The sequence below is a fragment of the Schistocerca cancellata genome, chromosome 9 (genome assembly GCF_023864275.1).
Source record: "Schistocerca cancellata isolate TAMUIC-IGC-003103 chromosome 9, iqSchCanc2.1, whole genome shotgun sequence".
In the NCBI taxonomy this organism is placed as follows: Eukaryota; Metazoa; Arthropoda; class Insecta; order Orthoptera; family Acrididae; genus Schistocerca; species Schistocerca cancellata.
Window position 1 is genome coordinate 14,020,001 of NC_064634.1, and position 26,413 is coordinate 14,046,413.

At 40.8% G+C, this 26,413-nt stretch overlaps 2 protein-coding genes across 2 annotated transcripts in view; one reads left to right on the forward strand and one right to left on the reverse strand.

Annotated features, from left to right (window-relative positions):
* Nucleotides 1-3,806, reverse strand: part of LOC126100678 (probable 18S rRNA (guanine-N(7))-methyltransferase) — a 57,997-nt gene extending 54,191 nt beyond the window's left edge. Inside the window, exon 1 of the mRNA XM_049911296.1 lies at nucleotides 3,625-3,806. Coding sequence (XP_049767253.1) covers nucleotides 3,625-3,660 — 36 coding nt within the window. The 5' untranslated portion in view covers nucleotides 3,661-3,806. The remainder of the gene's footprint in view (nucleotides 1-3,624) is intronic.
* Nucleotides 3,807-4,032: 226 nt separating this feature from the next.
* LOC126100681 (dnaJ homolog subfamily C member 30, mitochondrial) lies at nucleotides 4,033-5,404 on the forward strand. The gene has a single exon (XM_049911298.1). The coding sequence runs from the start codon at nucleotides 4,159-4,161 to the stop codon at nucleotides 4,822-4,824; it is 666 nt and encodes a 221-aa protein (XP_049767255.1). The 5' UTR covers nucleotides 4,033-4,158; the 3' UTR covers nucleotides 4,825-5,404.
* The last annotated feature ends 21,009 nt before the right edge of the window (nucleotides 5,405-26,413 follow it).

Consider the following 26,413-nt stretch of genomic DNA (forward strand, 5'->3'; position numbering starts at 1 on the left):
ATCTGATGGAACCAAAGGAGTTGACGTTGGAGAGGAAATTCTGGAGTTCTTCTTCACTGTGAGTCCAGATCATGAAGATGTCATCAATAAATCTGTACCAAACTTCGGGCTGGCAGGCCTGGGTAACCAAGAAGGCTTCCCCTAAGTGACCCATAAATAGGTTGGCGTATGAGGGGGGCCATCCTGGTACCCATAGCTGTTCCCTTTAATTGTTGGTATGTCTGACCTTCAGAAGTGAAGAAGTTGTGAGTTAGGATGAAGCTGACTAAGATAATGAGGAAAGAGGTTTTAGGTAGGGTGGCAGGTGATTGGCATGAAAGGAAGTGCTCCATCGCAGCGAGGCCCTGGACGTGCGGGATATTTGTGTATAGGGAAGTGGCATCAATGGTTACAAGGATGGTTTCCGGGGGTAACAGATTGGGTAAGGATTCCAGGCATTCGAGAAAGTGGTTGGTGTCTTTGATGAAGGATGGGAGGCTGCATGTAATGGGTTGAAGGTGTTGATCTACGTAGGCAGAGATACGTTCTGTGGGGGCTTGGTAACCAGCTACAATGGGGCGGCCGGGATGTTTGGGTTTGTGAATTTTAGGAAGTAGGTAGAAGGTAGGGGTACGGGGTGTCGGTGGGATCAGGAGGTTGATGGAGTCAGGTGAAAGGTTTTGTAGGGGCCCTAAGGTTCTGAGGACTCCTTGAAGCTCCGCCTGGACATCAGGAATGGGATTACATTGGCAAACTTTGTACGTAGTGTTGTCTGAAAGCTGACGCAGTCCCTCAGCCACATACTCCCGACGATCAAGTACCACGGTTGTGGAACCCTTCCCCGCCGGAAGAATGACGATGGATCAGTCAGCCTTCAGATCACGGATAGCCTGGGCTTCAGCAGTGGTGATGTTGGGAGTAGGATTAAGGTTTTCCAAGAAGGATTTAGAGGCAAGGCTGGAAGTCAGAAATTCCTGGAAGGTTTGGAGAGGGTGATTTTGAGGAAGAGGAGGTGGGTCCCACTGTGACGGAGGACGGAACTGTTCCAGACAGGGTTCAATTTGGATAGTGTCTTGGGGAGTTGGATCATTAGGGGTAGGATTAGGATTATTTTTCTTCATGGCAAAGTGATATTTCCAGCAGAGAGTACGAGTGTAGGACAGTAAATCTTTGACGAGGGCTGTTTGGCTGAATCTGGGAGTGGGGCTGAAGGTGAGGCCTTTGGATAGGACAGAGGTTTCGGATTGGGAGAGAGGTTTGGAGGAAAGGTTAACTACTGAATTGGGGTGTTGTGGTTCCAGACTGTGTTGACTAGAATTTAGAGTGCTTATGCATGACTTAATGTCTAACCCTAAATAATTTATGTACAAGAAGGTAGGATCGACCCCAACAGTGAATCCTTGAGGAAATACTTTTAGAATTTTTGCATCTCAGAAACACGTCTTAATATCTTCCTTCTGTGCACATAAATTTATTTTTCTTGTTAAGTACAATGCGAACACTTTTACTCATTGCCTCTAATTCCATATACTTGGAGCTTTCTTTTTCCATGAATCCATGCTGAGTATCAGTGAGAATTTTGTTTTCGTCTACAAATTTCAATAACCTATTATAGGACTACATTACTTAGCACGGTCTTCGGCTGTGAAGAGCGATTCTCTTCTCAATTAATTAGTTTAAAGTTGGTAACATATCTGAATTATTTTTTAATAATCATAAGCAAATTGTCTGTATTGAAAAGTAGAGATGAAAGATAGCTGAAATTAAGTGTAGTGTGCCCCAAGCCTCAGTTTTGGGACTTGTGTTATTTATTCCAATTACAAACGAGTTGCTATTTTATTCCATATCCATTGTGCATTCCAATGGACTTGGGAAATTCCAGCAGGACAAGGCCACAACCCACATGCCTAGAATTGTTACAGAGTGGCTCCTTGAACACTCTTCTGAGTTTAAATACTTCTGCTGGTCATCAAACTCCCCCGACATAAACATTATTGAGCAAATCCGGGATGCCTTCCAACATGCTGTTCAGAAGAGATCCCCACCCCCTCGTACTCTTGCGTATTTATGGATGGCGTTGCAGGATTCCTGGTGTCAGTTCTCTCCAACACTATTTCAGACATTAGTCAAGTTCATGACAGATCATGTTGTGGCACTTCTGCATGTTCGCAGTGGCTGTACGGTATTAGGCATGTGTACCAGTTTCTTTGGCTATTCAGTGTGTGTGTGTGTACTCAATTTTCTATTCTAACAATACAACTTTTTTCAGTGTCAGTTCAGACTCCAATATGCTTCAAACTACAACTAAAGACACCATATTGCAGGTGTTAATCTGGTGTTTTTGATCTAATGGATATGTGCTCAATGAGAGTAAGACCCAACCATCTGTATTCAGTTTAAGAGATTTGCCAGTAGAAGACTGTTTAGGTAGTTTTTAAGTTTTTGGGTATTGTTAATGTTAGTAAACCGTGTTGCAATCAACACAAAAAATATGTTAGTGCAAGGTTGTCTAGATTGTTGTACAAGGGAAGAAATTTAAAAAAAGAATATGTAACTTTGGCTTATGTAAGTGCAGCCTATTTTGCATCCCCCCCCCCTCCATGTACTTTATACTACGGGCATTCTTTGGGGCAATAGCACCCATGTTCAGGACATTTTGGTAGTTCAAAAGGAAGTTACTAGGCTTATTACAACTCCATAAAAACTTGCTCACCAAATACCTTAACTGTAATAGAGCTGTTCCTTTATTTGATCTCTTCACATTCTCAGCTTTGACAGGATTTACACTCCCATGGAACAAAGAATAATAGACATACTGACATACCTCACTGTAGACTATCTACATCATCGAGCACCTATGAACTGGCGGGTACGAAAATGTTCGGTAAATTGCTTCTACAATGTGTAGAGGCTGCTTTAGACTTATTTAAGCACATATTATGCAGCTGGTCATCCATTAATATTTTTAAATCGGTTAATGAATTTTATGAATGTGAGAATGACGGAATAGTCGTAATTGTTTGGAGAACGTACCGAATTCCTTTAACGTTGTTAACATAATGTAACATGTTTCGCTCAAATTTCTGTAACTTTAATATCATACCTTATTGCAAAATTATTGTAACTAAATGCTGTTTTAGCTTTTATGAACTAATCTTTTTTCTTAATACACACTGCATATTTACATACATTTGTAATTTGACGTTGTCATTTGCTGAAACTGTTGAACGGCAATAAAATTTTATTTGTGTTTTTTGGATTTTACTAAAACCTGATATGGCGTTTGGGTTATAGCTTCTACATTTGATCTGTCTTTCTTATGAATAGGGTCACTTAAGAAATTTCTAGGTACTCCGGAAATGCGCCAGTCAGAAAATATGAATTGATTGTACGTGCACGAGGCAGTGAAACGTTTGTAATATATTGCTTCACGATGTAATCTAGAACACCATCAATTACTGATGACATTTTCGTAAAAATTGACAAGGTATTAATATGTGTGTGGGAGGTGGGCGTACCAAGAGACACGTATCAGTGAATGTAGGCGTTCGATGACTTATCGTTTAAGCAAATTAAACGAGCAAGGCGTTGAAATTGAAAATATTATCACTACACTTCTATTGTGGCTGGTGGTATTAAACTTACCACCTCAGGAGGCGCTTGGTGTTCTGGTCTTGACATTCTTGAACTACAATAAAATGCTTCGAACAAATGAGCAAATCACTATACTACCGCTTTTCCATATTCCTTCGAGTACGTAACAAAAACAAACCCATGCTTTATTTGCTTTACTTAACACAACCAAACGTAGTCCGTAAAGACATTCCACTTCTACAGTAGGCCTGTCATTATATTACAACTACCTGTTAATTCACATTTCAATGTAAAACTGTCACAAATTAATTTATTCAATATCATATATAATTTACGAACTGTAAGCAACAAGAATTTATATTTTTCTGAACTTTCGAATATATGTCCCTTCCAGAAGTAGGAAATCAGAGTGTATGATTGAGCATACAGCAGTCAGCAGTCATACAAATAAATATCTTTAAGCCGTGCAGTTGATCGCTGATGTTTTGAAATGTCGGAAGATGGGGGTACAGTGTTTGTGAAAGTTCCATGCCGGAGTACTGTGTAATTTTGATAATGTCAACAGAATAAGAAGACATCCTCACAATGTACCTGTTGCGGGCGACAAAGTTCGGAGGTCATCTTCATCCGAAAAGGTTTTTTACTTCGAGTCCACAACGTATGAAATCTCACTACGATGCTTTAGGCCTTACACCCAAAGCAACACAAAGTGACATTAAGAATGCATATTATAAATTATCAATGGTATATCACCCTGATAAAAATAAAGGAAGCGAAGAAGCATCCCAAAAATTTCGTGACATAACAACGGCGTATGAAGTTCTCGGTAATTTGAAACTGAGAAAGTTGTATGACAAGGGTATACTGCACACTGCAGGGCCGCAGTATGCATCTGCAGGAACGGTAGATGTTGCAGACGATCCAGAAGCGAAATTCTATAAATCGAGGATGCACCGAGCTAAGCCCCCTGCACCTACTGGAAGGACACCTATATATGACTTCGACGAGTGGACGCAAGCACATTACGGTGAAACTTTTGCCCGTAAACAGAAAGATAAAGCTAAATATGAAGCGCGCCTCCAAAGGGAAGCATTCTTTTCTCATGACAAGCAGCACGAAGTGATATTTTATAGTCTCGTACTTGGAGTAGCAGCATTTATGTATGTATTGAAAGCGCAAGATGCAGAAAAATATGATGTAGTGAAGGAAAGAAAGAAGGCTGTGACCCCTGACAACACATCATCAAGTTGAGAAACTACGTGCATAATTAAGAGTAGATTCAGTGTGCCATGGGGACTCGATTCTGTACAAAACTTTGTGAAGCTGTGCACCAATCTGTACATAGTGTTTTTCGTAAAAAGCATTTGTCATGCTGCTGGCTTGCATTGGCAAATGATGTATAAGTTAAATGTACTTGATTGTTATGTGGTCGCTGTATAAGTTAAATATACTGGACTGTTGTACGATTGCTTTGTCCTTCAGTAATACTGCTCTGAGGTTATGACGGTAAAATAAATGTCATGAACCATGATGCATTGAAGTAATACAATAGCTAGACAGTATCACATGGCAACAATAACATTTATGTCAGACCCTGTCACATGGCCACTAAGTGAATTTTATGATTTTTCTGGGTGGCAGTTTACTACAGTTAGAATAAGTAGACCATTTAAGAGTGCCACTGAATATTTCATGGATACAGCTCATATACTAGAAAAATTTAAAATAAAATTTTGTTTTTCAGAAATTATATCTCACCATGATAAAGCACGTAACACCCCAATTGTATATGTAACTGTAAATAAAAATAAATATTTATTGTTTGAAATAATGTAGTTTGATGTACATTTGTCATTAGATATCCATACCACTCTGTTTGCATGTCGTCTGTCAAAATTCCAAGTCCCATATGTCAGATTTTGTTTCTGATGTGCCACAGCAAATACATCAACAACCTTTTTATTTATTTTATTTATTTATTTATTTATTCATCCGTGGAACAATAAATATTGTATGGATGTCGTCAGTTTACAACACCTGAGCACATATTTACATTTACAATGAAACAGGTTTCTCATATTTTGTGTAGTTTTGTGGTGATAATGTCATATGTTGCTAATAATTTACATCTATGTTAAATATTCTTTTACAGTATAACAACTTTTACTTACTAAAATATGATGTAGTTATAGTTAGTTAGGGAATCCTTCAGCTATCAGATGCTAATTGGTAGTCTGCATTAAAGACGCAAAATAATTCATTAAGCCACTAAATTATGAATACCTTAGAAATTTAAAACTATATTAAAGTTATATCTTATTAATGACTCACATATGTAAACATTTGATTTTGAGCTTGGACATATTTGCTGGCGCTAACGTATTTTGTATAGGCCTATAAACCAAGTTACAAACTACTGTATAACACGGATAAATACATTAATTTCAAATAAACCATCATATGCTACATAATAACCATTATTTTTCAACAGGAATGAGTATGTCCCCCAGAATTTGAAGCTTCCTGTTGTGTAATTGCATCTGATTAGTGTAACTAGGAAAACAGCCTTTATTTACTGTTCTACATACATAACAGCTCTTTTGACAGTCATTTAATAGCACAACACTTTGGAGCCACATAGTGCACTGACAAACAAAGACTTGGCTACACTTAATCATCATTAAAGACATTTTTATAGCCAAGAATGTGTTCAAAACTGTTTTTTATTGAATCAGTTTCAACAGGTAAGACTAACATCTTCAGAACTGTAACATTATGCATTTACATATACTAACTCTAATGTTATTTTTTTTAGACATTACAGATGAGGGAATGACAGTTATACATTTACATCCCTTCAGAAACTTCTTTGGTTGTACATCATGTTCCATTTTGCATTCATTACTTAAACAGTTTACACAGCATAATGGAGAGTATATTGCACATTGAGCGAGGTTTCTCACAAGTAAAAATATACCCAACTAAAGTGCACCTTGTGGAACATTGCAGATCTAGGTATGTAGCATTCCTCTGAAGTTTGTCAATTGTTAAATTGCACAATATATAGTCCAAGTTCACATTTATGCCAATTTTACATTTACATGGCATAAGGTATATCTTTGGATCAATGCTGTACAGTTGCACAACGCATTTCAAGTGAGGAGGTTCCAAGTTTCCACTCGTCATGTAAAAGTAAACATTGGCATAAATGTGTACTTTTACTACATATTGTGGATTTTAACAACTGACGAGCATCAAAGCAATACTCCACATACAGACATGCCAAATTCCACAAGGTCCATTTCAGCTGTGTATGTTTTTACTTGTGACAAGTCTGTTTGTAATTTTATTTTGGATAAACCTGTGTGGAATGTATTCTGACATTGGACTCTCAATATATATATATGTTTTGCTGTCATTTTTTGTTAACAGTATCAGCTTATTCCCAGTAGTTAGCAGCTTTCATTCAGTTAATACTAGGCAGAAATCTACTTCCTTGTCTCTTGTGCAGAAAGGTATACAGTAGTTAGCAGCTTTCATTCAGTTAATACTAGGCAGAAATCTACTTCCTTGTCTCTTGTGCAGAAAGGTATACAGTATACTGCTGCATCCATTTTCAATAAGCCACTATAAGAATTCAAAAATCTTTGCAGCAAACCACTCTCTTTCAAATCAAAGCTGAAGAGTTCCCTCATGGGTCACCCCTTCGATTTTGTTGAGGAGTTCCTTGAAAAACTAAGCTGATTCCTGTGGTATATTGTTGATTGTGTTTGCCTAAACATATGGCTTGTGTATTTGCTCCTCAATTTGAGCCTACGGAATTAGATGCATAAAATAAATATACACTCCGTTAAAATGGCACGGGTAATAAACACACAGTGGAACATGTCGTACAACCAAAAATGTTTTTGGAGGTATGTAAATGTACAGGGTGATTATAATTAAAGTTAAACTTTTAAACCACTGTGGAAATAACACCATTGCTCAGAATGACGTCAAATTGCAACAGAACTTTTTTTTGGAGACAGGTGAAAACATGTGGCAGAAGAAACATAAACAATTACAAAATGTAGCAATAGATGGCCCTGCAAGCATCATAATTTAATAGTGGTCGACTGCAAATGGCAAATGAATCATACAGCAATGCCCAAGATGTACATTTGACATTAAACAAACTGTACTACTCAGTGTACAGGTGTGATACTGTTAGTTACGTAAGCCCATCCACCACAGCAAAATCATATCACATTGGAGGCCAAAAACCGCATAAAAAGCATCAATAAAAATCAAATCAGATTATTAATTTCAGTGTGACTGGCTCGATATTTTGTCCATTGTTTTCTGCAGCAAGTTGAAATTGAGAAACAGCATCTTCCACAACTCATAGAAGTGTTTCCGGGGTCATGTTCAGAATGTGTTGCGCAATGTGTTCCTTCAATGCAGCTAAGTTTGCAATCAGAACACTGAACACAACATCTTTCAGATAGCCCACAGCCAGAAGTGACACAGATTAAGATCAGGTGATCTGGACGGCCAGGCTGTAGGGAAATGGCAGCTGATAATTTCTAGCATTTCCGAAATGGCGCTTCAGTAACTGCTTAATTGTATTTGCAATTTGTGGAGGTGCGCCATCTTGCATAAAAATGATCCCCTCCACACCCTCATGCTATTGGAGAGCTGGAATGACGTGGTTTGCTCAAAAGACACTCACAGCACTTACCAGTGACGGTACAGGTAACAGTGTCGGAAGCACCTGTCTCTTTAAAAAAATATGGTCCTATGATAAATGAGGCCGTGAACTCGCGCCACACAGTGACCTTTTCAGGATGAAGTGGTACTGCTTTATTTGTGTGTGGATTTTTCATTGCCAATATTCAACACTTTTGTGTATTGACATATCATGGCAGTGGGCTTTGTCTGAAACTTCCTGGCAGATTAAAACTGTGTGCCGGACCAAGACTCGAACTCAGGACCTTTGCCTTTCGCGGGCAAGTGCTCTACCAACTGAGCTACCCAAGCACGACTCACGCCCCATTCTCACAGCTTTACTTCTGCCAGTACCTTGTCTCCTGCCTTCCAAACTTTACAGAAGCTCTCCTGCGAACCTTGCAGAACTGGCACTCCTGAAAGAAAGGATATTGCGGAGACATGGCTTAGCCACAGCCTGGGGGATGTTTCCAGAATGAGATTTTCACTCTGCAGTGGAGTGTGCACTGATATGAAACTTCCTGGCAGATTAAAACTGTGTTCCAGACCGAGACTCGAACTCGGGACCTTTGCCTTTCGCAGGCATATGCTCTACCAACTGAGCTACCCAAGCACGACTCACGCCCATCCTCACAGCTTTACTTCTGCCAGTACCTCGTCTCCTACCTTCCAAACTTTACAGAAGCTCTCTTGCAAACCTTGCAGTTCTACTTTTGCATAATTAGGGACTCCAAAATGGCTTTTGACTAACCTCAACTGATCATCCTCATTCTGCTCCTGTCTTAAGTTTTTAAATATTTTCTCCAAGCCACTTTCCTCCTTGAGCCCATGTATGGCCAACATGCTTACTTCATTCCTATCCACTAAGGGAAGTTCTGATACTCTGCATAACTCAGCACTTTTTGATAACCCATCTGCTACCAGATTGTTTTTCCCGTGTATGTAATTAATTTCAAGGTCGAACTGCTGAAGGTACATAGCCCACTTAGGTAGTCTTGGATGTCTCAGTTTGCATGTTTTTAAAAACGTAAGTGCCTTGTAATGACTACATATTATCACCTTGTGCCCTAACAAATAATGCTCAAACTTCTGCATACCAAACACAATGGCCAGTGCCTCTAATTCTAAAATTCCATTATTTCGCTCAGCAGGTTCCATTGATTGACTCGCAAAAGCGGTTGTTTTATGAACCTCTTTGTCGCCTTCTGTTTCCATCTGAAACACCTCTACTGCAATCCCATAACCACTTGCGTCAACTGACATGCCAAAAGGTTTTGAAAAATCTGGATGGTGTAAAAGCGGACTATTTATCAAACAGTTTTTTAATTCTTCAAAGCAGACTGGCACTCCTGAGTCCAAACCCATGGGGTATTCTTCTTCAACAAATTGAGTAAAGAAGGTGCATTACACAAGTGATCTTGAAAAGAATGCTGGTAGAGCCCGAACAAACTGAACATTGACCTGAGCTGCTTTTTATTTCGGGACACTGCAAATTTTTCAATGACTGATAATTTGGAGGGATCAGGTAATACTCAATCTCTGCTAATTTTGTGGCCAAGGAATTTTATTTTGTCCCTTACACACTCTATCTCCTCTAACTTCAATTTCATACCTCCTTTTTCTATAGCTTCTAGCACCCTGTCAAGTAGGCTGATATGTTCTTCCCATGCAGGAGTTGCCAACAGTATATCATCTACATAAATAGTTACCTTATCTAACAGTTCCTGCCCCAATACATGAGCCATTACTTTTACAAAGGCACACACAGAAATATTTAATCCAAATGGGATACTTTATACTAGTAGCACACTACTTCGTACATAAAGGCTGTATATTTACATGATCCCTTTGCCAGAGGCAAATTCCAGTAACCGCAAGTTATGTCCATAGATGTGAGGTACCTAACTCCTCAGAATTTTTGAATTAGCTCATCCATATTCTGGGGACGGTCACTCTCTCTTATTACAATTTCGGTACTAATCTAACCTGGGAAATGCCTATTAGGATACTAATCTAACACTTCCACCAAGCTTAGGCACAACAACAAGAGGATTGTATTCACTAACTGCTTGCTCAATGACACCCCATGCCATTAACTGCTTGTTTTCTTGAAACATGTATCTGATAAGCTTTCTTGAAAAATACCGGCCCTGGCTTTACATTCAAACGGCATTCATACCCTTTAATTTCACCAAGTGTATTCGAGAATACATTGTGATGTGTGGTTAACACTTTCCTTAATTCTGCTCTTTGTTTATCAGAAATTTGATTTGTTGACTGTACCTTTGCTTCTATTTCTTCTAGGATATAGCTCCCTTCTGCATTAGCATCTTGTACATTATTACTGAATTCAGTATCTTCCTGTAACTACACTTTATTCCTCATTACCCTAATAGGCAGTTCCCAGGTTTCATTATTACTGGCTATATAACTTCCTATAAAAGGCTCTTTTATTACCTGAGAGTCAGTTACGGTTAAAACTAAGCTGTTCTGGTCAAAATCAATCCTTCCCTGATACTTTGTTGAGAAATTTGTACCTATTAATATCTCAACACTTAAACCAAGCACGATTAAACAAGGATGGTCTATTATCAAGTCACCTCTACCAATGGGTATCAAAGCTTCATGCTGTACTGGTCTAGAAACTTTTCCAGTAGCACCTATTATTATCAAACCACGTACTTTCATGACAGTTAATTCACTCTTATTAGGAATAGAATCAAAAAATGCTTGGGACAAATCACTTGCTTCACTGCCACTGTCAAGAAGAAAATGCACTAATACTCCTGAGATGTTAGTTTTCATAATGTGGTGAGTTATTTTACTCTGAACTGGTTTCTCATAAACATCTTCTAGTAAATCCGTCTCAATTTGTTTCCAGCTAAAGGACTTTTGTTCAGTTGCAAGTATGTTCACACTTAGATCCTGGGGTTCATTAATCTCTACATTTTTACCTGCCTTTTCCAACCTGTCCACCAATTTCAAATCAGAGCACTTGACAACTACCTGAACTTTCATTTGCTGCACATCAGTTAAACTATTCTCTACCTGTAAGCAACTGCATCGTTGTGCAACATTGCTACCTAAAATACTGTCATTGGCTTTTACAGTTTTTCCTTGACCTCATTATTATTGCTATCCCTTCATTCATCAATTCCTCCACTTTAAAACTTCGCAAAACTGACTTTACTTCCTCTACCACAACTTTAGCCTACAGGTTGCCATCATTGTCGAAGATGTAAGCCTTTACCTCATCTTTGTCCATATCCAGACTCAAACACATTAATTTCTTCCTCCATGTTAACTATATCATTTCCTTTTTCTTCCTTGACCCAAAATGCTGTCAACTATTTTATGAGAGTGGTTGAACTGGTACTGTCTGTTCCTATTTCATCAGCTCTGTTTTCTGTTTGTGTGTGTTGGCCGACTTTTTTTTTTTTTTTTTTTTGTTACTCGCTGTGTTACTGTTTCTGTCTTGTGAGCACCAGTTTCCTCATAGACAGGATTTAGTTTCCCACATGCAGCCTGTCATATTCATTTGATACAGGATCAGGTAGGTAAAAAGACGAGGGCTAGTAGAAATCCTTGGGTAACAGAAGAAATATTGAATTTAATTGATGAACGGAGAAAATATAAAAATGCAGTAAATGAAGCAGGCAAAAAGGAATACAAACGTCTCAAAAATGAGATCGACAGGAAGTGCAAAATGGCTAAGCAGGGATGGCTAGAGGACAAATGTAAAGATGTAGAGGCTTATCTCACTAGGGGTAAGATATATACTGCCTACAGGAAAATTAAAGAGACCTTTGGAGATAAGAGAACCACTTGTATGAACATCAAGAGCTCAGATGGAAACCCAGTTCTAAGCAAAGAAGGGAAAGCAGAGAGGTGGAAGGACTATATAGAGGGTCTATACAAGGGCGATGTACTTGAGGACAATATTATGGAAATGGAAGAGGATGTAGATGAAGATGAAATGGGAGATACGATACTGCGTGAAGACTTTGACAGAGCACTGAAAGACCTGAGTCGAAACAAGGCCCCCGGAGTAGACAACATTCCATTGGAACTACTGACGGCCTTGGTAGAGCCAGTCCTGACAAAACTCTACCATCTGGTGAGCAAGATGTATGAAACAGGCGAAATACCCTCAGACTTCAAGAAGAATATAATAATTCCAATCCCAAAGAAAGCAGGTGTTGACAGATGTGAAAATTACCGAACAATCAGTTTAATAAGCCACAGCTGCAAAGTACTGACACGAATTCTTTACAGACGAATGGAAAAACTAGTAGAAGCCGACCTCGGGGAAGATCAGTTTGGATTCCGTAGAAATACTGGAACACGTGAGGCAATACTGACCTTACGACTTATCTTAGAAGAAAGATTAAGGAAAGGCAAACCTACGTTTCTAGCATTTGTAGACTTAGAGAAAGCTTTTGACAATGTTGACTGGAATACTCTCTTTCAAATTCTAAAGGTGGCAGGGGTAAAATACAGGGAGCGAAAGGCTATTTACAATTTGTACAGAAACCAGATGGCAGTTATAAGAGTCGAGGGGTACGAAAGGGAAGCAATGGTTGGGAAGGGAGTGAGACAGGGTTGAAGCCTATCCCCGATGTTATTCAATCTGTATATTGAGCAAGCAGTGAAGGAAACAAAAGAAAAATTTGGAGTAGGAATTAAAATCCATGAAGAAGAAATAAAAACTTTGAGGTTCGCCGATGACATTGTAATTCTGTCAGAGACAGCAAAGGACTTGGAAGAGCAGTTGAACGGAATGGATGGTGTCTTGAAGGGATGATATAAGATGAACATCAACAAAAGCAAAACGAGGATAATGGAATGTAGTCGAATTAAGTCGGGTGATGCTGAGGGTATTAGATTAGGAAATGAGACACTTAAAGTAGTAAAGGAGTTTTGCTATTTGGGGAGCAAAATAACTGATGATGGTCGAAGTAGAGAGGGTATAAAATATAGACTGGCAATGGCAAGGAAAGCTTTTCTGAGGAAGAGAAATTTGTTAACATCGAGTATAGATTTAAGTGTCAGGAAGTCATTTCTGAAAGTATTTGTATGGAGTGTAGCCATGTATGGAAGTGAAACATGGACGGTAAATAGATTGGACAAGAAGAGAATAGAAGCTTTTGAAATGTGGTGCTACAGAAGAATGATGAAGATTAGATGGGTAGATCACGTAACTAATGAGGAGGTATTGAACAGGATTAGGGAGAAGAGAAGTTTGTGGCACAACTTGACCAGAAGAAGGGATCGGTTGGTAGGACATGTTCTGAGGCATCAAGGGATCACCAATTTAGTATTGGAGGGCAGCGTGGAGGGTAAAAATCGTAGGGGGAGACCAAGAGATGAATACACTAAGCAGATTCAGAAGGATGTAGGTTGCAGTAGGTACTGGGAGATGAAGAAGCTTGCACAGGATAGAGTAGCATGGAGAGCTGCATCAAGCCAGTCTCAGGACTGAAGACCACAACAACAACAACAGGATCAGATAATGTAGCATTTTGCTCTGCATCTGGTCTCAACAGCACATTTTTTACACTTCTGCTTTCGTCGTAATAACTGTTGCGAAAATGTGGTGACTGTCTACCTCCTCTTCATCTACCACGGCCTTGATTATGATAATTAGGCCTTGTATTCTGAATCTCCACACTTCTAACATTCATGTTCCCACTGTCATTATTTCTGTTGTTTATGAGATTGTTAAAAGACCTGTTATTATTTTGCATCTGCTTCTCAACAGCAGCTACTCTTTCTACTAGCTCTAAATATTCAATGAACCTTTCCACATTATCGCTAGGTGCAGAAATGACTCTCTTCTGCCAGTACCAAGGCAGCTTACCTTCTAGTCCCATGATAATCATTTCTGGTTTCATCTTTTCTGTGAGATGTGACAGCCATGTAACCCACTTCGTAGACAACCCTTTTACTGACTCTCATCCTGGATCAAACTTTTTACCACTCCAAAACTCTCTTAAAACATCATTTTGTTTATTGTGTGACCAGTATTCATTAAGAAACACAGATTTAAATTCAGAAAGAGTTTTGTATCTTATCATTACTTCTGCTGACAACCGTAAAGCAACTACTGACAAATGACTTCATATGAAATAAATTTTCTCCTGCTCTGATCATGCATTAGGTAAAACATCCTCAAAATCATTCCAGAACTCTAATGGATGAATTTGTTTGTCTGGATCAAAACGTAAAAACTGATGACATCCAATGAAAGCAGCTTCAACTGAAGCCACATGCTGCACAATACTATTACTAGCACTACCAGAGGTTTCTACTGTATTAGTAATATTAGTATTTAGTTGTAGTAGTTAGTAGTATAATATTAGTATTTAGTTGATTTTGTGATTTTACTGCTCCCACTCTGTCAAAGAATCTTTTATCAACATCTTCACAAAATTTAGCACAGTGAGCTTTCATTTTCTTAATATCTTTGTGACAAGCATTTACTTTAATATCTACTTCCTCAGATTGATTAGAGCAAAGTATGGATTCGTTGCCTATTCTTTCTGACAACTTCCCTTCTAGAATTTCATCTGTGTCTTTGAAATCTTTGCAATCTTTGTCAGTTTCACTTTTTAAAGTACTATGCAGTTCATTTAGCTATTGACCTACTTTGACTTGTAGATCATGGTGGTTAGAATCAGTTTCATGGGCGCGGACCACAGAGGAAGCGCCTGCAGCTGTTGGTGGAGGGGGAAGGCCATAGGCATAAATACTGGACCAGGTCCACTCGAGCAGCAGTCTCAGGTCGCACATGATGAAGGTTACGAGCTACGTGACCGAAATATCGTGCAAGTACGATGCTGATATCCGGCAGAACACCTGACAACCCAAGATGTCATTAGATCGCCGGGAAAGCCTGAAGAGTTACATCGGTTTTATAGTTTAAACAACTCAGTTTTGAGGTCATTTCATCCCTTAACACTTTATTCCTTGACTCCATCTTACTACTTAACTGTTTACTATTTGATTCCACCTTATAGTTCAGTTCTTTGCTACTAGATTGTCACTAGCCATTTCCACTGATTTTAAAGGAGTTTCTAGCATTCTCTGACTTGGATGAATTTGAGACATATTGAGCTCAGTTTCATGATCTGATAATGTTATTAATTCTATCTTCTCCTTTTTGACCACTACTTCAATTACTTCATCATCATAAAAGGGTTCTAACTTTGCAGTATCATTGAAATTCAAATCAGATTCTACTTTTGGAAAATCATCCTCTGATTTTTGATTTATTGGTTTGACAGAACCATCCTCATTAATTTCTGATTCTGACAACTGATTGTCAGACACTGGTGATCTGTGCTCTCCTTCTTCTGGCGCATTGCCAGAGGGGGTCACAATGCTGGCGGCTTTCAAAGAAAGAGGTCATACTAGCATATGGGCAGTTTGTGGTAGGTGACCTGCATGGACGGCCACGTTTTGCTAGTGGGATTGTATCATACAGTAAGCTGTTTGAGGTAGGAAGCCATGACTCTTGTGGTTTGTGTAATGACTCATCCAAAAGGGTGGTGAGGCAATGTGCCTGGATGCATGATGTTCTGCCATTTGTATTATCGAGTTCCCGGCTTCTTGCAGTAAGATTGCTCTTTCCTCATGCGTTGTCCCACCCCCCGCCCTCCCCACCCCCTTAAAGAGGACATGGTGGTTTAAACTGTGGCTGTTGGTCTGTGAAACTGTGGCCATTGGTATTTGAAGCTGCCTCATGCAGAGTAGCCTCTTGGTTGCTAGTATGTGCCAGTAGTTTGCTATTTATTTTGGTGCCCACGAGGTTCCACCGGCAAGATTGCCTCCTGGTAGAGCGATGTGCACTGTTTGACAGTTTGAATCTGCCTTTGGTCGCACGTGTGTGTTCACCCTTGGAGGGTAGATTGTCAACTTGATCTGCAAGTTTGCATCTTGCAGATTCATGTGATGGCTTTCTTGCAGTGTTCCCAGAATTTTCCTGTTGTTGTTAACGTGCACCGTTGAACAACAATTTGTTTAACGGCAAGCAACAGGAGGTGCCTTTCGACAGAGCAATGTTGAGTATTCAGTGAGTGTACAGTTTATGTACCACACTCATGAGTACATCTTAGCATTGTTCTCATACTGGTTTCTGCCTATTTCACTTCGGTAACATGTTAGTGCCTACTAAGTTCGTTGTTTTCTACCAGTCACGTTCACTGTTCAATTCCCTGGATGATATGCAACATGTGTGGGGTGGCAGGTTAATAATAATAATAATAATATAATCAGTTATAAGTAATAGAAAAAAATATTGGAAATCAAGATCAGGACAGTAATTATAAATGAAGATTTTGAGTTCTAATTGATAGACATATTTGGAAAGTTTCACATGCTCAACATTGTAGTATTCAGTATGTTACTGCTGACAATAAATCTCTCTACCCTAAACAGCACTACGAGTAGTTCCGAGGTGACCTCTATGGTAAGTTCGTACTAAATTGTCTTTCGCCCTGACTTCTGATAATCAAAATAATTGCTCGCCATAAAAGTTGGTCATGTAGATTTTGTTAACATTACAGGCAGTAAACTAACAGTTACCTCTGGGAAATCTAAGTTATCCAGGACGGTATACAGTCTTCATGAGTTCACTTTCCATTATTACTGAAAATATGCATTTAGTAACAGCCTGCCTCTGATGCCATCTGAGGCAGCACTTACTCCGGTGTCTGACTGATGCAGATGGTACACTGTGGGTGCGAAGTGAAGCCTAGTCTTGCCTCTCAGGCTGTATTTATATATGTGGCGCAGCAGACGGTCAAGAGAACACCTGCTGTCATTTGCCCTATGCCCACGGTAGCAGCCTCTAAATGACCGCTTCCTCCGACACACCATATTTTATAAAAATGTTGTGTATTAATTTAGAATCTTCATAATTTTTGTATGTGTGTAGTTAATTTGGTTAAAATTACAGAAAAAGTTTTAGCTCACCTGATTTAAACTTTGCCATCTAGAATTTTCAGAATGGAACTGACAGTAGAACCTGACCTCAGAACTGCAACTTTATGAGACCTTGCATTTTTTATTATTTATATCCAGGACTTGAAACTTGTTATAGCTCTATTATTTAATAGGTTTCATTGCATGCTTTAAACAAAACTTTCTAGCTTTAATGTACCATATACTTAATCCACTACAAATAAGGATGTTTTAGTTCCAGACTTAGTTTTCTGCAAATTACTTGAAAACTATTAGAGGTAGCTAAATTGGGTTACATAATTAATGTTTTTATATTGAACTGAAGCTTCATGCATATTTTTATATTTCTAAGTCTAATATTTAGCGCCTTCAGTTTTTCTTAAAAATGCAGATTCTGACCTAAAATATTTGTTTAATCACGTTGAGACTTGTACCAGTTAATTTTGACATACATCTTCACATTATGACCAATTTTTGCATTTCTAACTTTATTATTTAGTGCCACTTATTTTTTTCCTTAAAGCAATGCATTTAGGGAGAAATACTGACCCAACCATTCTGAGATTTGACAGTTTACAAATTAATATAATATACTAAAGCACATGCTATCAATGTTTGGAAAAGCAACTTTAACTTTTAATTCCATTCTTAAATTATGGTGCAATACTCGCGTGCTACACACAGATGCATTGTGGTGACATGATGCTACTAGCAATGAACTGGGGTAAGTCCCAGCACACTTGCTCGCCTCTGTATTTCTCCAGTGACACAGCACTTGTTTTGCCACAGTGGGAAAGACAATGAAAGAAAAGATTAGATACAGTGAAGAAAAGCTGAGAAGGCAGAAATTAATGTAAATTGAGGCCAGGTGGGCGGTGAGAACCAAGGACATGTTGTAGTGCTAGTTCCCACCTGTGGAGTTCTGAGAAGCTGGTGTCTGGAGGAAGAATCTAAATGGCGCTTGTCGTAAAATAGGTGCTGAGGTCACGAATGTCATGTTGTAGAGCATGCTCTGCAACTGGATATTGTGAGTTACCAGTATACACACTCTGCCTAGGCTCATTCATTCTAATTGATAATTTGGTGATTTTGCAGAAGCCTCCACCCTCCTACTATAGTCATCACAAAGCTTCTTTCTCTCTTTTACACATTTACTAATCATTAATGTTAATTTCCCATTAGTGTTATGTTCTACTTTCTTCATCTTTTCATAACAATCTTTAACTAGTGCCTCAACTTTCTTGCTTAATTCTGAAACATTAGAGCTGACTACCTTAAATCTCCTTTTCAATTTCTTTCCTCGGTTCATCTTTTAAGCTAACCATATCAATTTTCTTTTCCACCCTACTAATGTCTTCTTTCGTACACATACTATTCAAACTACTTTAACATTGCTTACACTTTTTCATCTGCCATAACCTTTTGCACTTGCTGATTTTCGCCACTAGGTTCCTCCTCCTTAACGATTTCATCCCCTTCAGTACTGGTTTCGTCCATTTCACTCACATCACCACACAATGTCAATGACGTTTTCACCATTTCATCTACAATAGGACTTTTGTCCCCATCATTCAAAGTTAAATTCATGTCTGATTTATAGCCATTATCATCTACAGAACCATTCCCAATTAAGTCTCTCTGTTCATTTAAGAACTTAACCTCCACAGCTTTGTTATCAATTTTCACATCACTTCCCTGTTGTCCAGCCTTGTTCTTTAAGGCCACTCATTATGTATCACTTAATATAAAACAACTTTTGCTATGAAATTACCTTATTCTTATTCACTCGTCTCCTGCTGCTGCTGCTGCTGCAGTTACCATCTCAATCCATCATCTGCACAGCAGCTGCAAGTTGTAATTCTCCCGGCAAGGCATCTTGTTCAGATGTGTCCACCTGTGTGCTGATTGGCTGCTCCTGTACTCAATGGCTGCTTCCATAGAACCCGCTCGCTGATTGGCTGCTGTCATACATGGCCATGAAACCCATCCACTGATTGACTGTTGCACTTCCTTCATTAAAAATCCTATACTGTAAACTGATCTTGAATTCACTGTCAAAGTTCATGAGTCATAGTTTATTGTGCCCACATAAAATATTCCTCACCTGTGAGGGCATCATATGTGACATTCACCTGCTTTATTTCTTCGTTGATGGTTCTCGGTGTCTATGTACTGCATTGTTATACTGGCTGAAAAGTAGGGTTATGGAAATTCAACACTGACTCCTTCAAATGATGTAGCCAACAGTTGCACAGTTGTGTTTCATAGTTCTTTACTTTTACTGTTCACAACCCCGCCGATATACACAGTTATAATGCCAGTTACCTATTGGCAAATTTTGATAATCCTCATTAACAGGTTGCAAGCAAACATCAACGTACTGCTACAATAGTTTACTAGTTAATATCTATAAGCAGTAAAAACCTAACCACACAGTTCACAGTTCATGCAAAATAATACAGCATGTATTGAGCAGACACTGTCATTGTTTTAACACACGGCCTATTTGTCTTACACTTATTTCACAGTTAAGTTGATGCACTGTTGTTGACCTAACCAGCACGGGTTTCTCGTCTGAAAATCAGCCATGGACTGACTGTCTCGGTACTAAAAATCTGGCCTCTATATATTGTCACAATAATGGGTACTGAAACTATACATTGTTTGACGTTCAATTTACAGAAATTACAATTAAAACATCACTCATTAAATTAACTGAATACATCGAAAAATGGGTTCTTTTTAACAATTTCTTCTACCACGACGGTAAAGTCAAATTATTTGTTTTAATGATGAAATTAACATATATATAATTATACAAACAATACTTTTGATAGAATGTAATTACTTTGGAATTAATTGAGGGCTCGCTCTGTTAACATGTTTTCGATTAGAGCCAAATAAATACTTAAAGAATGCTATTGTTTCGTCTTCCAAATGTTTATCATTAGTACGGAATTTATATTTGTTGCAAGTCAACAACAGAATTTAAGTTACGGAACAATTATTGATTTCATCCTATAACAAAAGATATTAACTAGGAACAGTCAAAATAAATTAGGAAATTTGTGACATACACAAAACTATATTATATTCTTTAAAACTGACGCCCAACCTTTCTCTATTATGAAAATGCAGATTATACTGACAAATGTTAATGATAATTGTTCAAAAATGAAAAAAAAATGAATTTTGAGGAGGTAGATGGCAAAAGAAGAGGGGGAGGTAAAATTATTCCAGCTTGCTTTGTCACAAGCCCTTTTAAACCTCAATTCTAAAACTGGATCTGGTATGTCTTCTGTTGTGACTCGCCGATTATTCAAAGTGCCGCCGCGCAATTACGCACGTCCTCTACGTGCGGCGCTGTCTGCCAGCCATGCAGCAGCTGCGCCACCTAAGCGGCCAGCCGAGCAGCGGCCACTAGACTGAGACTCAGTGTTGAATCGAATGCCGACTTGTACACAGGTCAACTTACTCAGTGACTTATACGTGTTGTTGTGTTGTCCGAAATATGTGTTAAATGTGAAGATTTAACAATTGGCGACGAGGTAGTGGATTTTTCCTTTTCACCGTTACCTCACAGGGTTCCATGGCTACTGTTGAGCAGCTCTTGCAAAATCTCCTTGAACATCAAACGCTTCTAACAGCGGCGATTCACGATTTCGTCGCGGCGTCAAATGCGGGGCGTTTCTCGTCGTTGGCTGTACCTCCTTTTCCACCTTACGACGAGACGGCGGAAGACTGGTCTGATTATGAAAAACGTCTTCGACAGCACTTCTTGGCATTTCATGTCATGGACGAACAACCATGTAAGTCTCTGTTCATTTCCTGGATTACACCTCAAATGTATCGGTTGTTGTCGCAATTGGCTCCTTTGAAGGATCCTGCGTCTTTGTCCTTTGCTGAAATGTGCTCCCTTCTGTCTCTCTATTTTCAAAAGCAAACGCATGTGGTAGCCTCTCGTGTTGCCTTTTATCGTTGTCAAAAACAACCAAATCAGTCCTATCGCGCTTGGGCTGCTGAACTTCACGGCCTCAGTTGAAAGTGTCAATTTGTTACTGACGTTCACAAAGAATCCTATGCTGATTCCATGGTACGGGATGCTATTATCCGGTCGGCGCCCGACAAAGAAGTTCGGCAACGTGCCCTTCAGTTGGCGAATCCGACTCTCGATGACGTTCTCTCCATTGCGCAGTCTTTTGACATTTCTCGCGCCGCTGGGGCGCAAATAGAAGCATGGGGTGACGTCGGGGAACCACAACCTCTGTGCGCTGTTGACGACGCGTGCAGCGTGTCCCCGCCGGCCGACGTGGCAGCAGTACGCTCCCACGCGCAGCCTCGGCCTAGCCATAAACGACCCACTAAGAAACTGCAGCAAAATCCCCGGCAACTTCCTTCATGTCCACAGTGTTTTACGAAACATTCACGCAAGGATTGTCCCCAACGTTGGGCTGTGTGTCACAATTGCAAAAAGAAAGGTCATGTGTCTTCCGTTTGTAAATCCGACCGCATACATGATGTTCATGAACATGATGCTGATTCTGATTCTGTGTTGTCTGTCAATTGCACTTCTTCCCTTTCAGGGAAGTTATTCCTCACTGTCCAAATCCTTGGTCGAGATGTTCGCATGCAAGTGGATACCGGTTCTGCTGCCACTATAATTAATTCTCAGACGTATCTTCAGCTGGGTTCTCCACTCCTGTCCCCTGTCACTCGGCAATTACGGACGTACAATAAACAGAAGATTTCTCTCTTGGGACAGTTTAATGCTGAGGTATCTTACAAATCCATCGTTCGCACTGTTACCATATTTGTGGTCGACCAGAGCAACGCAGAAAATCTTTTTGGTTTCGATGCCTTTCGGGTTTTTGGGTTCTCCATAGATGACTCTGTCAATATTGTCTCCGACGCTATTCCTTATGCTCAACTGGATTCCTTGTCGACGACATTTTCGTCCCTTTTTTCTCCTGGGTTAGACCGTGCAAACGACTTTGAAGCTCATATCACGCTCAAACCCACTGCTCGGCCTAAGTTTTTTTGGGCTCGGCCCATTCCTGTGGCCCTTCGTGATCAGTTAAAATGGGAGTTGGATCGTCTCACTGCTTCAGGGGTCTTGCTTCCTGTCACTTCCAGTGAGTGGTCCTCTCCTGTCGTTGTAGTTGCTAAGCCCAATGGTGATATTCGTCTGTGTGGCGATTTCAAAGCCACTGTAAATGCTCAATGCCTCATCGACACTTACCCTATGCCCCGTCCTGAAGAACTGTTCACTAAACTTGCTGGAGGACAGTATTTTTCTAAAATTGACCTGTCGGAAGCTTATCATCAACTTCCTCTCGACGCTGCTTCCTGGCAGTTTCTGGTCCTTAACACGCCTTTCGGCCTCTATCAATACCAACGCTTGCCATTCGGGGTTGCTAGCACCCCTGCTCTCTTTCAGCGATTCTTGGAACAATTATTGCTCCCTGTCCCGGGGTGTATCAATTACATGGACGACATTGTTGTCACTGGCTCCACCACTGAAGAACATCTTCAAAATCTCCACACACTATTTAATGTCTTACAGACTGCCAGTCTTAAGTGTAATCTTCAGAAATCACAATTTTTTCAGGCATCTATCACGTACTTGGGGTTTCAACTCTCTCGGGATGGTATTCGTCCGCTTCAACACACTGTTGCTGCGATCGATGCCCTTCCTCACCCTACATCTGTTAAGGAACTGCAGGCCTTCTTGGGGAAAATAGCATACTATCACAAGTTTTTACCGTCTGCGGCGTCGGTGGCTCAGCCGTTGCATCGCCTGTTGCATAAAAACGTGCCTTTTCACTGGTCCGTGTCATGTGACGCGGTTTTCCAGAAATTAAAGACTATGCTGAAACAGGCCCCGTGCGTGGCTACTTATCGACCTGGCCAACATCTTGTTCTTGCCACAGACGCCTCTCAATACGGAGTCGGTGCAGTCCTTGCGCACCGTTTTTCTGATGGTTCGGAACAACCCATCGCTTATGCCTCCAAAACGCTCACGGATGCCCAACAGAAGTATTCTCAAATTGAGAAAGAAGCTTTGGCCATCATTTATGCTCTTCATAAGTTTGGTGTTTTTCTCTATGGCTCAAAATTTCATCTTGTTATGGATCACAAACCACTTGTTTCCTTGTTTCATCCATCATCGTCACTTCCCGACAAGGCTGCACACCGCCTCCAGCGTAGGGCTCTTTACTTGTCCCGTTTCAATTATGAGATTCATTTCCGGCCAACGGCTCAACATGCGAATGCTGATGCTCTGTCTCACCTTCCCATGGGTCCTGATCAGGCATTCGATAGGGACGAACTTTTGTGTTTCCACCTGGATGTTGCCGAGTAGCGGGTTGTGGACGGGTTCCCCATCACAGTGGACAGGCTGGCAGCTGCTACGGGTTCTGACCCTACGCTCTCCCGGGTTTTACGCTGTATTCAGAAGGGTTGGCCAGATCACCCGTCCGCTAAGACTTCTGATCCGTTGCGGAACTACTACACTTTGCGCTACCGCCTCACGGCTAGGGATGGTGTTATCCTCCTCTCCACTGACAATGCTTCGCCGCGTGTTGTGGTACCTGCGTCTTTGCGTGCTTCGGTCCTTCGCCTCCTTCACCAGGGGCACTGGGGTGTGTCTCGCACAAAATCTCTGGCACGCCGTCATGTGTACTGGCCTGGCATCGACTCTGAAATCACACACATGGTCGCTGCCTGCGGCCCTTGTGCGTCACAGGCCGCTGCCCCGAAGTCATCTTTGTCACCGTGGCCTTCGCCTGAGAAGCCCTGGGAGCGCATTCATGCTGACTTTGCGGGACCCTTTTTAGGTACTTATTGGCTCCTCGTAATTGACGCCTATTCTAACTTTCCTTTCATTGTCCGTTGCACGTCACCTACCACCGCGGCAACCACCAGTGCTCTCGCCCGCATTTTTTCTTTGGAAGGCCTCCCCTCTACTCTTGTTACTGATAATGGTCCGCAATTTGCCTCTTCCAACTTTGCAGATTTTTGTGCTCGTCACGGCGTTACGCATGTCACGGCCCCACCATTCCATCCACAATCCAACGGTGAGGCTGAACGACTGGTCCGCACATTTAAGGCTCAGATGCGGAAACTTTTGACTTCTTCTGCTGCTGATGACGCGCTTCTCCAGCTCCTGGCGTCTTACCGTTTCACCCCCATGGGCGATCACAGCCCGGCTGAGCTCTTACATGGCCGACAGCCCCGCACGCTACTTCATCTTCTGTGGCCTCCCACCTCACGGCCGCGGGTGCCTTCACTTGGCCGGTTCACCGCCGATGACCTCGTCTGGGTACGGGGATATGGCAGGCGGCCAAAATGGAGCCCGGGCCACATCTTACGACACCGTGGCAGACGCCTGTATGAAATCCAGACGGACACGGGTGTTGCAGTGCGTCATTCGGACCAGCTTCGGCCTCGGGTGCCAGCAATGCCTGTTCCGAATGCTGCCACACCACCTTTGGCTCTACCTGATGCTCGGGATCTTGGCATCTCTCAATACTCACAACGCAGCCCTCTCACCGTCATCGGGATGCCAGCACCAGAACGGACGCCACCAGGAGACGTGCCCACGCAGGAACCGGAGGACCATCCTCTGCCAGAGTACATCTACTCGCCTCCTCCTTCAATGGACGCCGACACATCGCCCATGTCTCCTGTCATATCAACTGGACTTGCCGCAACGAGCAGATTGGTGCAGGGGGCCCCAGCAGATTCGACACCTACGTCTCCTGTCATCTCAACCCGTTATCATCGGGGACACTTCCGTCCGTACGGTAAGCCTCCTCCTCGAGACTTTACGGCGAGTCAAACAACGCCTATAGACGTTAGCCATCTCCAGGACACCCCCATCAAGACCAGTGCAACAATTTCAAAGGGGGGAAAAGTGTTGTGACTCGCCAATTATTCAAAGTGCCGCCGCGCAATTACGCACGTCCTCTATGTGCGGCGCCGTCTGCCAGCCACGCAGCAGCTGCGCCACCTAAGCGGCCAGCCGAGCAGCGGCCGCTAGACTGAGACTCAGTGTTGAATTGAATGCCGACTTGTACACAGATCAACTTACTCAGTGACTTATATGTGTTGTTGTGTTGTCCGAAATATGTGTTAAATGTGAAGATTTAACATCTTTCATTTAGATTCCCATTTCTTTTTCAGTCAAGCCCAGTCATCAGACAAGTTGTCCCCTTCAAAGAGGCCTTGAATGCACTCTTTCCCCTGCATTTTTCAGTGGAATTCCTCTTGCACTTTTAATGTTGACAGATGCGCATAAGGTTGTTTTAACTTTCATATATTCTGAATGCGTCCTTTTGATTACATTTCTTTTTTGATTTCTTCACATTTTTCCTGCAACCATATTGCTTTAGCTTCCCTACACTTCTTACTTTTATCATTCCTAAGGGACTTACATTGCTGAATTCCTGTCTGCCCCTAAAAATTTTTGTACTTTCTTCTGTTGATTAATGGAAGTTTCTTCTATTACCCCAGGTTTCTTTGCAGTTACATTCCTTGTACCTCTGCTCGTCTGTCCATCTCCTGCGGTTGACCTCTTTAAAAGAGTCCATTCCTCTTCAACTGAACCACCTACTACAGTATTTACTATCACAGTACCTTTAGCCTTACAGAATCCAGAATGCACATCATTCCTCAAGTAATTCTTTCCACATTAATTCTTCCAGATGATTCTCTTAAGTTTCAGCCTACTCTTTATCATTATTGTGAAATTCAGGTGGGCAGTTTAAATGTTTTCCTGCTGATGAGGCTGGTGACATGCTGGAGAAGCTGAATATTGGACAGTAGCTATGTGTATTCATGGATAAACGAAGTTCACAGAAAAAACACAAGTTTCTTGATTAATTTTTTTGTATCTTTTTACAACTCAGTGCTGAAGTTTGTAACTAGGAGATTAATTAATAGTTCTTTGTGAAAGATGGAACCATTTTGCCTACAAATTTGTGGGGCTTGTACCAAATCAATTGAATGAGTGATGACATAGTTTTGCTGCCTAATCTGTGACTTTTATGATGAACTTTTCTGAGCACAGTTTTGCCTGTGGCAACATAGTGACTTATGATTGTTGTGATTTTAGATCTACTATGAGGATTCACATTTTAAATACAATTATTATTATTATTATTATTAT

Excerpts from the sequence above, each read along its gene's own strand:
- LOC126100681 (XM_049911298.1), top strand. The coding sequence starts at position 4,159 with ATGTACCTGTTGCGGGCGACAAAGTTCGGAGGTCATCTTCATCCGAAA.